This window comes from Chanos chanos, chromosome 4 (genome assembly GCF_902362185.1).
Source record: "Chanos chanos chromosome 4, fChaCha1.1, whole genome shotgun sequence".
Taxonomy (NCBI): domain Eukaryota; kingdom Metazoa; phylum Chordata; class Actinopteri; order Gonorynchiformes; family Chanidae; genus Chanos; species Chanos chanos.
In genome coordinates this window covers 10,244,581-10,262,818 of record NC_044498.1, presented here as the reverse complement: position 1 = coordinate 10,262,818, position 18,238 = coordinate 10,244,581, and the positions used below count along the sequence as shown (strand labels likewise).

The window sequence follows — 18,238 nt, the reverse complement described above, 5'->3', positions numbered from 1 at the left end:
TTTTCCTCGCACAAGAGTAACAAATTATGCATCAGTTCAAATCAGAAAAAAAGACAATGTTACCTAAAATGGAAACTTTCGAATGAATGCGTATTCACACGTGTGGAAAATTCATTGTACTTTTAAATAAATCGGAAAACCTTGTTTCTTAAGATAAATAAATAAATACACGCTGTTTGCATCTGGAGTGTTTTCAGATTTGGAAGGGTTTTTAAAGGAGACGTAATATTTAGGAAGTGGAGCGGAAGGGACAAATGTGGCTCGGGCACATGAGAGCCACGACTGGAATTTACGCTGTAATGACTCAACATTACAATAAGCTACCTTTCCCCCCACCGTCTGAGTGAATCCTGTGTGACCTCTTCCCCTGGTTACATCGATGAGTTATATCTGCACTGACAGTACGACAGGCTGATTGGCTGCATTATAGTTGTAACTCTATGTATAACTTTAGCAGACCCTGGAAGCCACTTCTTTTGGCACACTTGCCACATTAAGGAGAAACAACGTGAATTAAATCTCAATACATTAAGATGTTTCCTTGTGTTTATTTAAAATGGTCTTGTAATACAATTCATTTTCGTAGCATTTAAATAAATTTAGTCGACGTAAGTAAAGCATTTGAACACATATTAACAGTGCCACACATGGAAAAAATGAAAATAATAATAAACAAAAAAAGATTTCAAATGGAATGAGAATTTCAGTAAATCATTTTTAATCCTGTCAGAAAAAAAGACGCTACTTCAACAATGGATGTGTAGAAAAAATGCCTCCAACTTTTTTATTGTCTTCTGATTCTGATTGTTTGTGTGGAGGACGCCGTGGATCTGAGTCATTTGAAAAATTTGTCAGAACTGGAAAGTGTGACCCAAGGCCTCTTCCTTTCATTTGTAGCTGCTGCTTTGTTTTTCAGTAATTTATGTTGACCCACTCTTGACCCCAAGCAAAGATCAGTCCTAAGCCACTGTCTCGGCATAGCAAAGACAGCCCAGCAAATTTGGTATGCTGTCTGGTCTGGTCAAAACTAATGTAACCTTAATTTGAATTAAGGACCACTGTGGTGTTTAAGAGGCGTGAACGGAATGTTGGTGCAATACGAGCATCAGTTCAAACATGCTGCATGTATATCAGGAAAGATTTGAGCATGATTGATTCTGAGGCACATATTTGCATCCTAAATTCCCACAAAGCCTTTATGGTCTAGCACTTGCCAACAGCGTCTCTTTCCTTTGTGTTTCGGTGTGACGTCAAAACATGTGACCATCATTAAACGAGCTTTGCACCGTGTGACTCTGCTCTCTAGTCTTTCTGTGACCAACTCCAAGGCCTCCAGATGCTCCAGGGAGTCCACTTCAAAAGTCTGCCACAGATCAACTGCGAAACACATAACAAAAATTAAACAGCGATGTTATCAGCAAGACGGTTTTATCTCAGAAGTCCCGGCATACTGTTTCATACATGACATACAGAAGACAGGCTGCTGCATTTTTGGAAACACATTCAACTCAAAACTTTAATGATGAGGGGAGGGAAAGAGTGTGATAAACTGTCAAAATAAGAAAATGTTATCTACAAGATTACATCGTTAGTGAAACCATTACGATGCCGTGAAGAAAACATTTAAATTACCATTGGGAAGAACTCAAGCGACAGTACAGTACATGTTCAAGCTGAGGAACAGAATAAGGCGTTCTTGTAAACTGTAACACTCACACTCCTGTATCCATTTCCTTGGGTCGACCATTAGGTGCTGCTTCAAAATCTCCAGCTCCCTCTTCAAGGCGTTGTATTTGGCCCGCACTTCAGCAATCCTCTGCTGACGATGTTCCAGGAATTTCAGTTTGGCACTGAAGCAGATTACACCCTGTTCAACATGGCCAGTATGAGGGTTTAGATTTGGAAGCACATGTTCAGTAAGCTAGACCATGATCTTGATCAAACGTGAACAGTGTATATATATAACAGGCCCACCCAACCAAATTTTTGGTATTGTTGGAAATGCAATATTTGTCCTTCTATTAAATATTAATGAACAAACTGATGAATTGATTATGTATATTTCTGGTTGCTATTTTCAGTGTAAGCGGCAATCATACAGACCCACTGAATTACAGGAAATATTTGGAAGGCGCAACATCAGTGCTAGGCATCTGGATTTTCAATTTTCATTTTTATAATAACGACTTTGACTACCAGTTTAATGACACTCTCCATTTGACCCACAACCTTGGAATCCAAATAACCCTCACTTTTGAGGCTACCTGCTACCTATCCATTTCGAAATGGTTTAAAATGGTATGTGTAAATGTCTTTTGGGCTTTACCTTGTTGCCTGCTTCTCCTTTTTTCTGCAAACGCTCTACATCATCAATTTCATAGACTTTGATTTCATAAGAATCAGAAACTCCTCTGTCCACCCAGTGCACCTTGGGACCGCTGCATGACCTCCTCAAAGACAGAAGGGTGTCTTGTGATGGCCTCCTCTGACCTGTGAGTGTAGGTTCCAGGACAAATGTTGAAATTATATGCGTGTTTTACACTTTTATGCAGGGCTGTGAGCTGATATACTAAGTTGAGTCAATATCTTAATAATATGACAAAGATGAAACAGGGCATTGAGGGCAGCTGAATACAAGCTACCAACACATTTGGATTTCCTGCTCTCTGCGAGCGAATTACTATGTATCGTTTCAAAGCTAAAGCTGCGAAAGTGACTCGAAACAACAACAGTGCACGAAACAACAGCAGTTAAAGACAATCGTCCTTTAGAGTGGTTTGCTACTCCCTCACAAGGGCAGCATCAAAGAAAACACAATCTCAAGATCAATCACACCATCATAACATGGGAAAAGTACCTGTTACTGGACAAGGTAAATACAATAACAGTGACAATACCATGCACCTATTTACATAAAACCACAGGGCATACTGCTGTGCACGTAGCATTACTATAGCATGTGCTGTATTCTACTGTTGTGTTTGCAGTCCTAAGCAGAGCTATGAAAGCGCTTGATAAGGGCAAGTAAACAGCGATATCACAGAGTAATTTGTAAAGTAAAATGCCATATTATCTTATGATAAGTTTGGCTATCTTTTGAAGTAACTGTGCCCATATCATGGGATTTAACATTGTTTTAGCATAAATGTGTGCAAAATTGGGGGCCTCAGTAAGGCATAAATAAATATTTCCCATCGAAATTTATGGTAAATACATTTTCATTTTACTGAGGCTTTTTCAGGAATGCATTACACTCACAAAATGATGGAAGGGTGTAAATAAAAACAGAAGAATTTAAAAATATTTTATATCTTTTGCATCTAAGTTTCAGAGATAATTGTCTATATGTCAGAGAAGTGGAGTAACGGTACACATAAAAGGTATTACACAGATCACATCAAGAGGTTCCTAACACTCTTCAGCCTTTCCGCAAATGCAGTGCATTATTCATTCATAAGACAGCCATGTCCTTACCTGTTTTGCTCCTTTTCCTTGAGCCCTTGGCACCTTTTGAAGAGTTGAGGGGGCAGCTACGATCACTGATGGACTCTCGCGTTGAAATACTGCTGCACGTAGCCTCACTGTCTCTCATCATACTTTCATACCCACTGCTGAACATGCTGTTCCTGTTGTACAGCAGAGCTGTCTTACACATGGCAGGAGGAAGTTCTCCACTTAGCACACTGGTGTTATCACTGGCATGGCCACTACAATAGTTTGGCTTACGAGGGGCAGTGATCCTACTGTAAGGAGAAGGCAAGGTGTGAACCAATAATGGTACTTTTCCCTTTGAACTCTTATTTTCTTCCAGATCTGAACACATTTGGCCACGACTAGATAGGGATTCTCTGCTTGTTTGTAGGAGCTCAGAGATACGCCCATTCATGACTTTTTGAGAGGACTTTGTAATTAGGCCAGAACCTTGATTGCGGGTTAGGGACTGGGTACGCCACACATTTCGGTTATAAGATACTCCATTAGGGGACAGACTTGAACTCCTATTCAGTGAACGTTTGGTGGATTTGGGGGAAAAGGTTGAATCTTTGGAGCACGTAACTGGCAATGTGTGGACCTTTGGATCAGATACATGCTTGTCTGAAGTCTTAGATTGATTGTCTTTGCATGATTCTGTTGAGTTACTCCTATCACTGTCATGGATAGGGAAAAACTTTGGAACCCGTCGACTGCTCCTACCAAGCCTGTGCATCACTGGATCCCATTCACCCTTTGAGCCATGAGTGGCCATATTAATGCACTGCTCCAAAGATTTCCTGTCGACAGAGCCTGCAGGACAATATCCCTCCACACTTCCACTGGAGGCCAGAGAGATCATAGAATCACTCTTTTTTAAGGAATCTAAGTCAGAGAAGTCTAATGGTGATCCGCGCAATGAGTGACTTCGATTTGTTAATTGTTCCAGTCTTGCACTGAAGAGTCTGCTGCTTTCCTCAACGGGAGATCTTGGACTGTCCTTGCCAATCTCTCGTCTAGCCGTCAAGAGAGGTGACATATCACTTTCTTCGGGACTGCTGGACATGCTGGGTTGCATGCTGCTTGTCCTTTTCTGATTGGGACTGCACTTCCACATGGAAGGAATTGGCAGACTCTGTTTAGCCCATGCAAAGATGCACTGTTTGGTCAAAGACTGCCTCCTCTCCAGGGTACTCCTCGGACTTGGTGGAACTGATGTAGTCCTTTCAGATTGCTTTGGCTTTGTATTCATGCAGGGAGGACAGTCATCTACAGTGCCGTCACGTTTGTAAAGCCCAGACCAATTTCTTGGCAGGCTGGTTGTTGTGACATAACTGTTCGTTGAATATCCAGTAGGAGCCTGTTTCCTGGGTGACTCTGTTTTAAAATCATGTGGTAATTTTCTTGGAGCCACTGGAGAGAGGGTGGATTCAGCACCTTTTGAATACTGTCTCTTACCGTGGTGGGATCTTCTCCCTGGAGTCCTCCTTTCTGCCTTCTCTTCACTGAGAGGCTCTTTTGGTTTTGAAATGCTGAGAGTCTGATTAATGTTCATCTCAGTATACCTGAAGGCAAGAGGATTTGTTGGTCCTGTTTTGGCATCCATCTTGACACTTGGTGTCTCATCTGTGCAAGGCTGTTTTATCACATTTGATTTGATGCGTTCTACATATTTCCCATTTCCAGAGGGATTGACTGAAGAATTTCTACCTTTGCTTGCTGACAACGTATTCTTCATAGCTTCTCTATTTTTCCTGTTTACCCCATTTGTATAAATGAGCCCACTGCTGAATTTCATTAAAGATGTCTCATCCCTTGAATCCATTAAGCAGTCACTTGTCCCATCACTAAAAACATTTAATTTTTGAGTGTCAGTTAGGGACTCTGTTTGCTTTGTGTATGGCTCAAAAGAGCACTCTGTATCACAAACCTCATTTATTTCATTGAGAGTAAGGTTAGAAGAAGAGACTTGACAAGAAATAATGTTACCGGCAGGTGAATTAGGTAGGGGCTTAGGGGGTTTACCATCTGAGGTCATTGCCGAGGAGGAAACATCAATGATTTTTTGTTCCTCAGTAATGCTACTGACAATCCTCCCAGGCTGAGATCCTGATACCAACGACTTGATACGTGAGTCATTGAAACTTATTATGTTCGTGGATCTGTCTCTTTCTATTGCTCCACTATCTATTGTCAGCTCCTCCACCACTGTGTACACAAGTTCATCCTGCCCATTTAGGTCCAAAGGATGCTGAACGGTTATAGTGATGATGGCCTTCATCTCCTTCTTTGGAATCTCTGTGGAACTCTGAGGAATGACGTCATTGCACATGACAGGGTCAGTCACAGGGGAGGTCAAGTTAGCAGACAAGGTAGAAGAGAAAGAGGAAGAGGAGCTCTTTCCTACAGGAGAAATCCGCATGTCAGATTGGAGCAAGGGGTCATCCAGAAACATCTTTTGGTTATCTAGCGGCAGGGCCATGGCGACGGGTGCCTCATTCCTCGGGAATGGTTCTGGGCAATGTTGGTTTCCTAGAGATACTTGCGTCTGGAAATAAGCTTGTGAATCTGTTGGATGTAATCGGTCATCTTTGGTATGGGCAGCAGAAGGTATCTTGTCAGTGTTACAGATAGTGGCATCTTTTTTGCTTTCACTCTTTATCTCCAGTTGTCTGGCAGACATCGCTGTAGCTGTTCTGTTAATTTCTTTTCCATTTGTGAGGCTTGGCATAGGTTCTGATTTGATCAAAGCATCTGCAGACATGCTAACTAACTCACTCCCATCAATACAATACAGTCGCTCTTGCAATTCAGCAAAAGTGTTGCACTTGAGACAGTCTTGATGAGGTTTACTGGGTCCTTCATTTGCCACTGGTAATTGGTTTTGTTTATTCTTCTCTTTCTCCGTTTGTCTCCGCATTACGTGAGTCTCTATTGGCTGTGAGACTTCATTTTGCACTGAAAATAATGACTTCTCTGTTTCTGCCTTGTTTGTGTGTAAAGAAGGGATAATGGGCACAAATGCTTTGGTCTTACTGGTAACAGCTTTATCAGGGAGGACCCATCCATTTGGATCCACATGGACGACTGTGTCACAAGACTTGTCACTTCCATAACAATCCCCTAGATCACAGAGCTGTGGCAGGGAGAGGTTGTGGTCCACATTATCTCCTAATTGGAAAGTTCTTAGACCATTAGACTGATGCATTTTCCTCTCTCTACCCATGCTTCTTCCTCTGGGTGAGCAAGAGGCTGATTTCTAAAGATGGAGAACAAAGGTATTAAGAGGCGCTGTACTGCAGATATGGTAAATTAATCATGAAACATATTCATTAAAATAACACTGGTTTAATTCACTGCATATCTAGATACATCTGAATTGTACCTTGGCCTTCTTTTGCTCTCTACGGAGACGCGACATAATTTGAATGGTGCAGAGACTCTCTGAGAGGTCTCCATAAGAGGCAGAGATATGGGCAATCATTACAGTGTGGCAGTTAATGTTGCCCATGGATTCTTGCAGCAACATGGCCAGTTTACTGTCCCTGTAGGAAACAAATGAAGACAATGTAGCGACTTAAACTGTTCGTACATTTTAGATTCGTAATAAATAGGTTACTGGTAAATCAGACATACTTGTTAAGACCACAGTGCTTATTCTTATGTCCACTCAGCAGGGCCATAATGACATTTCCAAGGTCAAAAAGACAGTGCTCTGTAATGTTCTTATTGCTGTCACCTACACAGTCACCAAAGTGTATAAGGTTGAGCCTGCTGTACTCCATGATTTCTATCAGCCACACAGAAAGAGAGAGAAATTGGAGGGAAAACCAGCAGAAATTAGGACTATGTAATAACAGGATTATGTCTTTTAAGCCTGGTTGCAGCCTGAACTGACAATAAAAATATTAACTACTGCACAATTATCCATTCAGTTATTTTCTTTTATCCTGTGTGCATTTATAACCATAAGCACTGTGCAATGTGACTGTCATTAAAACATATTATAAGGTCTTAATTTGCAAAAAAGAAAATAAAAGAAAATAAAACAAGAGATTTTATCCAGTTCATAAAACACCACTCATTGCACAAAACCTGAACTTTAGGAGGGACTGTACTCACTTGCAGCTTTGATGCTGCTGTCTAAGTGATTCTGGAGAATATGGAAGGTGAAAAACATGTGACTGCTGTTTTTGGGCACACTACTGCAACCTGGTACATTGCTGATGCGAGAAGTAAGAGCCACATCCAGAAGATAGGCTGCCCTCTCAGCAGTGGAGGCACACTGTAAACTCTGGTTGCAAAGCTGGAATGACAGTGTAACAAGTTAAGGGACTTGCAGTTTCACTAAGTCTCACCAACACGGTTGCAAAAATCTATTATACCGACGAGGATATACTGAATTTTGAATAGTATTTGATTTTATATAAATTGCACATGCCATGGTAGAGCTCTGGAAATGTGATAGCATTGATAGGGATAGTATTTTATTTCAGTATGCCATGAATATTAACGTACACTAACACATATTACAGCCTACAGTGTATATTGATTTATAAGCGTTTGGCACCTCTCTTGTTAGGGTGTTTTGGTCCTTACCTGTATTCCAGATAGAGGGTCCTCAAGAAGGTATACATTTGGCTTATGGCTGTCTGGAAGATCACCTGAATCTACTCCAGACAATAAGTCCTTTAGAACCTCATTCTTTCCACAGACTTCCAAAGCAGATATGTGTACGGAGATATTCACACCCATCTTCTCCTTCTTCTTGTTAATAAGCTTAAAAAGCCAAGTGATGGCAGATGGGATGATTCCAAGATTTTGTGTGCAGTCATCATATCCAATCATTGTGTAATATGTTCCTGTTAGCCAAAATACATTTTGATATCCATAAATTATATCAATGCACATCTGCTGTAAGCTGACTTGTTGTGACTGAAAATAGATTTATATCCTAAAAGACCAAGAAAAGGTCAGTGGTAAAAGACACTGCTTCATCATGCCTTGTGACAGAAGGACTGAGGTCAATACCAACAAAATTACATACAATATAGGTGACCCTGCATTGGCACAATAAAGGTCTTTTCTTTTTCTTTTTTTTTTGACATTTCAAAATTAGTTTACTTGGAAATTTACTGTTGACAAAGTCACCACCATTAGTGACACAACAAAGGAATGCAGTTTTGATGGTATTTCACATTTTAAGTTGTTAAAAAGTGAACATTTTCATATATTAAAAAAAAGAAAAATCCAAATGCCTGATTGAAAAACTGTCTGTGGGATTGTCAAATGGCAAACAAACAGTTATAATGTGCCAGTACATCAAAAGGGTACATTTCCCTTTCAAAACTAGAACACACAGATGATTTTGGATCCGTGTAGAATGAATCTTTTCATTCAAAGCAACATAAACACATGATAAAAAAAAACACCATGTTAAATATTATATGGGTATCATGTTGATTTTCAGTTTTGCTTTCTGTGACAAATTTGAAAATTTGTTTTTAAATCTAAACGTGCTGTAGAATATATTATGGGATATCTACATCAATTAAATTGAACCTCTGTACCATTACTGTTCTCCAGTCCATCTCTAGTTATAAAGATTTATGCCCTTTCACTGTGGACCGTCAGCTCTTACAGAGGGCAACTAATTCAATCTGCTTAATAGCCAGTGATGTAATGGGTAGAGAGCCAGCACCAAGGTAAATTTCACATCACATTTTCATTATTTTGCCCAGACAGCCAATAAAGATCTTGAAAAATGATCAACCACAGTGACACACAGAGTTGAGAACACACTAAAAGACGAACGCATTTAGAGTGCGTCCATTAAGTTTCAACCCATGTCTACTGCCTGGAAAAAGTATTTGGGAAGATAAGAGATAAGATAAGAGAGGAGCGTAACCTTCAAACAACTTGTAATGTATAATTGATGGATCTACTTTTATTTACGTGCATGGTGAATGATAAGTGGAACAGAACTTGAAAGAAGTGCACTAAAACACTTACACATGTACTACAGAAACAGTCCAGACAGGACAAAGCTCTTTTATATTGGATAAAAATGGTGGAAAGCAGCTTTTAGCAAAGGGTCTATACAGTATACAGTTTTCCACTCACCCACTTTAGTGTGTCCAAAGCTAAAGATGCAGCCATCAGCTCCACCAATCACAGACTTAAGAACTTCAGACAAAGTGCCCTCACACACCTCAGCCTACAGCAGTTAATGGAGAGAAAACATCAACTTACTGTTAAATACTAGTATTGGTAGGGGTTGCACCTTGGGGGAAAAAAGCAAAACAAAAGCAAACAAACAAACAAACAAAAACAAGATACCCTTTTAGAATACAGGAAGTCTGATCAAGGATCAACAACCTTTTTCCAAACCAGAAAAAAAACAGGCAAAAAGTCTTAGTCTGCAGATTAGGTCAGACTTTCGCTGCCAGAATCCTAGTTGCGCATTGTATACAAGCGTTTTTGTGAAAGTGTTGAACACTTCAAAATGTATGGATTGGGGCAGGTGACATATCGGGATTCAGAAATTTCAATAATCATGTGGGATTGTGGGATAGATGTTTTTGCTTATGATACTAACATTAAAAATTAACATAAAATGGATTAATACACAGCCAATGGAAAAACTGCATTGTATCATTAAAACTGAATTTTGCACAAACACAAAAAATCACAAAACTGAAGATAATTTAAAAAAAAAAAAAAGAAATTCAATGGATTTGGTTTACAACTCATGTATGCATAAGTTTTCAGTTCATCAGACAGATGTGTCTAAGCAATGGTTCTGACCTGGGATGTCTCTTGGCTGAAGACAGCATCAAATGTGAAGGTTTTTGGAGAGAATGTAATGCCTGCAGTCTTCAGCGAAACATGGGATAACGGGTCAAGAACAGTGACCTGTTTCTTCTGAGTATCTAACTTGAAGCAGTGTGACTGTGATGAGTCTTCCATAAAGGACGGACAAACTCGCAACATCACTTTGACCTGGGTAAAATATAAAAAATACATTACAATTTTGAAAACATTTTCACGTTTATCATCTGTAAATTACGCCGCTGTGTCCTTACGGATGGTTACTGATGGTTCGGACATTCAAACGATAATTGCACCTGTGAAGTGTTTGACATTTTGTACTTTCCATATAGAAGGCATATATCGAAAATTGTAACACTCTTAAAAGTTTAACACAGTTATTTTAACACTTTGTCCAATACATGTCCAATACACAAAACCAAGGATCAACTCAGCTGTGCAGACAAAAACCACCGGACACTTTAGATAGCTTTTAAGTTTGATTGCTTTTACCACATTCATAGTGCACTTTGTGTACCATGTGACATCAGACTGTTTCACAGACCTTTTCTGTGAAGACAGATTCCTATTACATTTAAATATTATGTGATGGAAATACTGTTATAAGATTTAAAAGATGAGCTTATCTTTCCCAAGTTTAGGGCTACTGGCTGCATCACTTAGCAAATGTTTTGGGTAATTGCCCCAAGATATGTTGGATGGAGTGATAAAGGCAGGTATCTCTATTTCCATCAAGCATCTGTCAAATCATATTTATGGGAGATGAATTATTTAAGAGTCCATTTACTGTATTATATTCAGTCTGCGTGTTCAGTTGAGTGCATGCTCACCACCAGGTAGCCTTATTACTGCTGCAATATGAGACTCAAGATCATCATCAATGTGAACTGTGAAAAGTAAAGGGCACTCCACAGTTAAACTTAATTGATTTTCCTTGTCTCACATACTGCAAAGGAGTCGGATATTATCGTCACATTTAATGCTTCCGAGAGTGTAAGAGCACACACTGCAGTTGAAGTTGCCCCGAGCTGCAAGAGAAGTGATCTAATCTTTGAGTAAGGCACGAGGGATGTGAGTGCATAGTTTATTTAAACTTAAAGCATAAAGACATTCTACTCACAAAAACAACAGAATTCTACTTTGTAATGCAAAAAAAAAAAAAGATTAAATTAATTAGTTTACATAAAGTCAAAGGTCTTGTTGCAACATCATGCACATAAAATGATTTACTGAAAATACAGTTAATAACTGTGCTTCTTTTCCTTTTTCTTTTTTGTTTTTTTTCCATATTTGCATCATTTGACTTACTTTAGAGTAGGAAAATTCTGTAAGAACACGTCAATCTTAAAAGGAAAAACAGAATTACCAGAAGCAGAGGAATCATACCTTTCCCATTCCTGATGACTCCTTGCCTTTATTTAGAACTTGGAAGAGGCTTGGAGGCACAGGGGGAGGTGCTGTCTGGAGGATACTACTGAAGTTGCTTTGGCAGGTGGTGAGGTCACTTTCATCGCCTTGCCTTCGCCTCCTAGTGGTCAGGTTCAACTTCTGTGCTGCCCTAGAAAAATAAAAAGTGTCTTGTTTGTTGTTGCCCCTGCGGCTGATTGTTTCTAAAAAAATTTTAGATAACTGATACTGACAGTTTATAATGAACAGGGTTGATTGCATGATATCATCGTTCTTTCAATATCCTCCAAGTCAAAATGTCCTCTGGGTCCACCACAAAGAAAAGATACTCTTTGTCCCACTTTTCTCTCAGCCTCATTCTCTGTTCCCCATCTCTCTCTAACAAACCGCCAGTGGCAGCATACTCTATCTCTTATTTCGCTCTGCACACAAATCAACCCTAATGCTCCCATTTGCACTTGCCGCTGCAAACCAGAATTGCTCAGTGACACCAAAGCACCATAACCAGAATGATCGAATTCCTCTTTTTTGGACAAAAATTATTTTATTCAGTTGTTACAGCTTAACTATTGGCCTGCCCTTAACAAGGCAGAAGTGTACTGACAACCATATTTTTAGGTTACACCAGCACAGTCTTGGGGACTGGTCGGCTCCACTTTAGGGTGGGGCGTGTGCCATCATTGTCACCATCTCTGGCATAATGAGGAAGCCCATTAAAACTTGCCTAAGTGAGGTATCTCCATTACAGAATCTGAGGCAAAATCACAAGAACATATCTATTGTTACTAAATCAAACATGATTTAGTGACAATCTCTCTAACTCTCGAAATGTCTTGGCTCAGTTTCCCTGTGGGTGGGAAATCTTGAGATTTTACACATAAAATGTCATGTGCACTAATCCTTTTCGCAGTGGCTTGTGAATATCTATGTGTAGGGCGCTCTGGTGGCAATTTGTAAATTCAAAATTGGGATTGAAAATTCAAATCCCAGCGATACCTCCGGTCGAGTCAGACATTGCAAAGAACAATTATATGTTCTGGAAAGGTCAGTGGTCAGGATACTCTCCCTATCAACACTCACAGCGTAAGCGGAGAGTGTTAATAACACATGCTGGCAAACCTACGGGGAAATGGGGTGGGCCTCCACACATGGTTGCATTGCCATGGAGACACATGCAAACTGGGCGGGCAAAAAGAACAGGCTGATGTTTTCTCATGTATTGGAGGGCTCATAGCTTAGTTCTTACTGATCTGGACTGATGTAGGGGTGATGAGATGCTGGGGGCTCGGGACAGTACATGGCATTAACAATTCCAAACTGGATGAGACGGGGTTAAAAGTTCATTCCAAACTCAATATGCACTATATGAGAACTCATTATCGAAGCCGGCAGGAGTCAAACTTCTTTTGTTCCATCTGTTTAAGCTTTGCATTTGCTTCTAATTATAGCTATCCCTGTCTCACAGGTTCAGACTGTGTTCATATCAATAACATGGGCATTGCTCTCTGCAGCTCTCACCTGACAAAGAATGACACAGCTGCTGAGGTCCCCATAGGGAGAAGGGCTGATACTCGAGGAGGGAGAGATGGCAGATGGGTTCCTAGGTGGCAGAGTGCTGCTGAGGGCATGGCACCTTTCTTTTTTCCTTTTCTCTCCTCTGAGGAAACCTGGAACATGGATAAGAAGGGACAAAGAATCCATCTTAGGGAGACCTGACTTGGGGCAAGCATCATCTTATTTTCATCCAGATAAGCTTTAGTCTTCATTTTTCACTGTAAATAAAAATAATGAGTGATGAATTTATGATAAAAACCTTACAATGCCAGGGTGTATATCAGCATTCAATAAGCATGTCAATACCAAAAGAATCTTGTTCTTAGAGGTTCTGACATAATGACAGATAAACTGCCCGTGGTTGAAATGCATTGCACATCGAGAGGTGTATAATAAACATTTTTACATTATCTCTGGTAATCTCTATTAGAAAGTAATAAATTAGCTTTTCTACTAAATAAAAGAATATAGATAAAGAGAAACAAAAATTAAATCCTCATATTCCTGGGCTGTAAAGCAATAAAATGGATTTAGACCTTGATGGATGCTATGCAAGCTGAACAATGCTAGCTACAGATGAACAGAAGTTCAACCATAGTAGGTTGAGCTAATGAGAAAGTAGGTTTGCAGCACACTGAACTCATAGTCTATTATTAGGAACAGGCGTTTTGCTGCATTCAAAATGACTCAGATGTTCAGATGAAGTCATGAACCCTCTTAAATATGCTTGAGCATATACCAAATGGCTGCCTGAGGTCACAAACACAGTCTGAAGAAATCCAAGTCCAGGCAAGCATTTCGTATCAACCCAGCGGCTGTGAGTGGAAGCTGGGTCCTGTCTCTCTCTCTCTCTCTCTCTCTCTCTCTCTCTCCCATCCGCTCAAACAATGATGGCGCCTCTCTGCAGTCTTAGACACAGCCCAGGTCACTCTGAACACTGCGCATTCCCTGGTTTCATGTCTCATCAATGTTTTATTTCAGCCGAGCAAAACAAGAGTCCTCCGCTTCCTCCTGCCACAAAGTACATCTAACCCATGCCATAATGCCAATTAGTGCTGAGAGACATCCTCAGGGTGCATAGCCATCTGGAATAAGAAGGGGAGATGCTCCTTCTGACTTTCTTTGCATTACTCTGTTCTCAGTCTGATCTTTAGACCTATTTGGCACAAATTAAAATTTGTGGTTTATTGGAATTCACTGTTCGTGAACTTGAATTCGATTCTGAAACAAATTGATTCCAATGTTTCTAATTCCAATTTTACTTTATTAAGAACTGCTAAGAAACATTTATGAATTATACACCTCCATGCAAATGCATTTTTTTTTTTTTTATTACCTCAAAGAATGACTAGTACGTTCTTAACAGTGCTGTATAGTAAATACTATTTTGCAGAGAACTGTTTTAACAACAAATGTGGAGAAAAGGTGGGAAATTGCTTAAGTTAAGGAGTCAGGAAATGCTCCAGATCCTCCTGACAAAGACTCTTTCCCCTACTTTTCTCCGTCTCTCCTCCCTTGTTTTCTCTTTCTCGCTCTCGCTCTCTCTCTCTCTCTCGCTCTGTCAAGCTGCCAAAGCCTGCTTTCCATATCTCTTATTACCCTCTGCACTTCAGTGAATCTTCACAATCCCATTTGCACACGCCGTTGCAAACTAAATTGCTCAGCAACACCAAAGTAACATTACCAAAATAATCAAATCTTTCTGGCTCCATGTAGATTCTATTAGAACATGCACCGTGGTGATGTAAGTGCATGAAGTCTTAATAACAGGTTCATGGATGTTTGAGTAATGAAGTGGAGCTCAACTAATCGCTGTGGTCTGTTTTCATACAAGCACCACGAAGAGAATTCACTCCAGTGAACAATCATGGTGATGTCTTAGCTCTCCACTCCCAAACCTACCCCTTTAATGCATTCCCATTTCAGTTTTATTTACGGCCTGGCCCTGTGAGGGTATGAATATTTCACCAGTCATTAAATATTACCATGATATTGATCATGCTGCACTTTTTTTTGACTTGCTGCTTCATGGCAGAAATAAATCACAATCTCCTTCTCTCCATTAGTCATAACTGGGCTGTATCTGCGGCTTAGGATCTAATTGGGACTGATTGGAGGGCTATGAATCAGTAGTTGACACACATGTCCCAGCACACATAATATGATACCCAAGTGACTGGCCTTGATACACTGCATATAGATGACCCCGAGCACAGAAGATAATGGTCCTAAGAGGTCTGGGATACACAAATCATCAAAATCACTTAAACCATATAATAGAATAAGTGGAATGTGGAGGCTGACATGGACTGCCCTTTCTTCATGATCCAAGTACTCTGTAGGATACACGTGAAAAGAAACAACTGAAAGCTCTGTGTGGTATTTTATCGAGCATTAGAATGTGTTTATGCTAAAGGCAAATATCTAATGAAACTATTGCTGATAGTTTGCATTCTGACGTAATGCATTCCTAAGTTATGCATCAAGGATCATTTGCCACAAACAGTTAAGTCCCACAATATTAGCGTTAAAAAAAAAGGAAAAACAGACAAATGAAAACAAACAAACAAACAAACAAACAAACAAACAAGGGCATTTAAAACGAAGTGGAACAAACTAATTCAGCAGTGATGCCCACCTCATGAGGCAGCACTGTGATTCCATTACTCTGAGACGTGACCTCCAGGTGCTGATTTCCTTTGACCCATTTCTCCATCCCCAGATTGCCGGGCACCCGCCTAGGCTCAGAGGGACCAGAGTGAGAGGTGGAGATTCTAGGGAAAGTATGCACGCCTGAGGCAGGAGAGTTGGTAAAGATGTTGGCAGAGGACGGACTAGCCCATATGGCATGCTCCTGGGTAAGGACCATGTGGACAGCCGCCTGCTTCAGCTGGCTCAGGTGAGTGCCGCAAATATCACAGAGAGGGCCTGGCTCATCCCAGGTCTCTGTGGCACCCACAGGTAGTTGGAATGTACCAAATTTTGGGTCCTGAAGGGAAGAGAGAAAAACAGTTTGGAAGGACATTCACTGATCTTGAACACTAGAACTTATTTCTGCGACACATGTGAATATCAAGTAATTTCAGTGCAAGCATGTTATTAACGTTACATATGTACATGGTTGTAAATAATAAACATATTAATCCTTTTTCACCTGATTGTTTTGGTCAGATATTTTTGCTTAGGATCCCATTTTTAACCATTTGACATTTGAAATTGATCATGCAGAATAAATACCTAAAGACATAACTACCCACACTGCAAGATAATACAGGAGCTAGTCATATAATGTCACACAACATTTTACCACATAATCAGATACTGATGTGGCTGGCCCCAGACATGAATATAACAGTGAATTCTAAGTGATCCACTAACCTATTTTCTCTCTTCCACACCAGACAGATATGCACAAGTTGCCCACAAATGCATTTGTAAGGATCGCATTTTTTCATATGATTCCCAATAGGGATCGGGTTTTCATATTTTGTCCATCTCTTTCCATCTCCCTGGGTAATGGGAGCTGGATGAGATTTCTATGAGTCATATTCCGATTGCAGACACTAATCGATTTAAACTCGGTTGCCGTAGAAAAAGACCACATGTGCCTTTATGTTTAATGGATATGTGAAACACCAGCCGCACTGATGGGGTTACATGCATTCAGAGTATCATCAAAATTACTAGCTAATATAAAGACATTGAATAATTAATCCTCATACATGCACAAATTGCGTAATGAATGGTAACGCGTAACGTAGGACACTGAACAAACAAAACACCGCCAAAGTACTGTTCTTACCTTAGAGGCGACGTCTCTTGGAACTAAAAGACTGTGTGTTTTCTCCTTCAGGACCTCAAGCTGGGCAATACATTTTTCACACAAAATTCCTTTGTCCGATACAGGGAGGCAAAGGGATGCAGAACTGTATTCAGGACCTCTACAAGGAGAGTCCCGCGGCTGTTTGGACCCTGAAAGAGTGGAGCTGGAGTACAGAAGGAAAGACTCCGGAGTGAATAAATCCGGTCCTATGTATGGACCTCTGTGCGTACCAATCGTAGAACCAGCACCTTCAGGTGGGAGACGCTCCAGCGGAGTTTTCATACGCACAGCGTGACACAGTCTCTTACTGGACAGGGAGCCCGTCTGAACACCAGTCACCTACAAGTGGTCAAAGGGGAGGTTTACACACTTTATCGGAAAGGCAATTGAAACACAATAAAGCATACTGTACGTTTATATCGACACTAACATAATTTACGGTTTCGCCTTTGTCATTTTTACACACAAGTAACGCGTAAGCGTTAGAAAATTTTATGTGTCTACTTACCAAATACCTTGGACTCCCCGATGAACCTGAAGAGCTGCTTATCTTCTCCATTAAACCGGGAAGAGGAGTGGAAAAAATGATGTCTTAAAAATAACGGTCCAGCTCTCAGTCCACCTCCCTGTCTATTAACATTGTGAGGAAGTTAATAGTATTTCTTCTTGTTAACATACAATGAGAACTTGACTTGTTTTCCTCTGTTCAGTACTAGTGTGACAACTGTATCCAGTTCAAAGGCAGTTTTCAATTGCCGACGGCTAAGTCACAGTGATGTGTCGGGTGTAGATGGGCGCGCGTTTTGGAGATGAAATATTTAAAGAACTCTTCGCATCTCAAAGAACAGCATGCATGTTGAATCCCATTTTCAAGTGCTTGCAAAGATTTCCTCGTGGAGAAGGTCCATTCTATGTTTTTGCACACAACTCGATGCTTAATTTTACGCATGACCTGGAGATAATAACTTGCCAATACCAACCTATGCATCTAGAGGACAATAATTTCAATAATAAAAGGTTTGGCAGACTATATCACTACTGTATCCATTTCTCGGCTTTCATCCAGTGTCCTTCTCTCTTGCTGTAATAACCCCTGTAGGGCATGGAGCTTGCCAACTGTTGTTGTGGTTACTGTATTCCATGATATCGTCA

At 40.3% G+C, this 18,238-nt stretch overlaps 1 protein-coding gene across 1 annotated transcript; it reads right to left on the bottom strand.

Moving 5' to 3' along the window:
* Positions 1 to 1,177: 1,177 nt before the first annotated feature.
* On the bottom strand, positions 1,178 to 17,645 carry kif26bb (kinesin family member 26Bb). Its single transcript, XM_030770932.1, has 16 exons — positions 17,595 to 17,645; positions 17,317 to 17,425; positions 17,066 to 17,235; positions 15,902 to 16,252; positions 13,228 to 13,376; positions 11,689 to 11,860; positions 10,279 to 10,473; positions 9,595 to 9,688; positions 8,071 to 8,333; positions 7,594 to 7,777; positions 6,857 to 7,047; positions 5,461 to 6,730; positions 3,464 to 4,683; positions 2,327 to 2,485; positions 1,717 to 1,867; positions 1,178 to 1,377 (listed from the first exon to the last, which is right to left on the bottom strand). The coding sequence occupies exons 1-16, from the start codon at positions 17,643 to 17,645 to the stop codon at positions 1,178 to 1,180; spliced, it is 4,929 nt and encodes a 1,642-aa protein (XP_030626792.1).
* Positions 17,646 to 18,238: the final 593 nt, after the last annotated feature.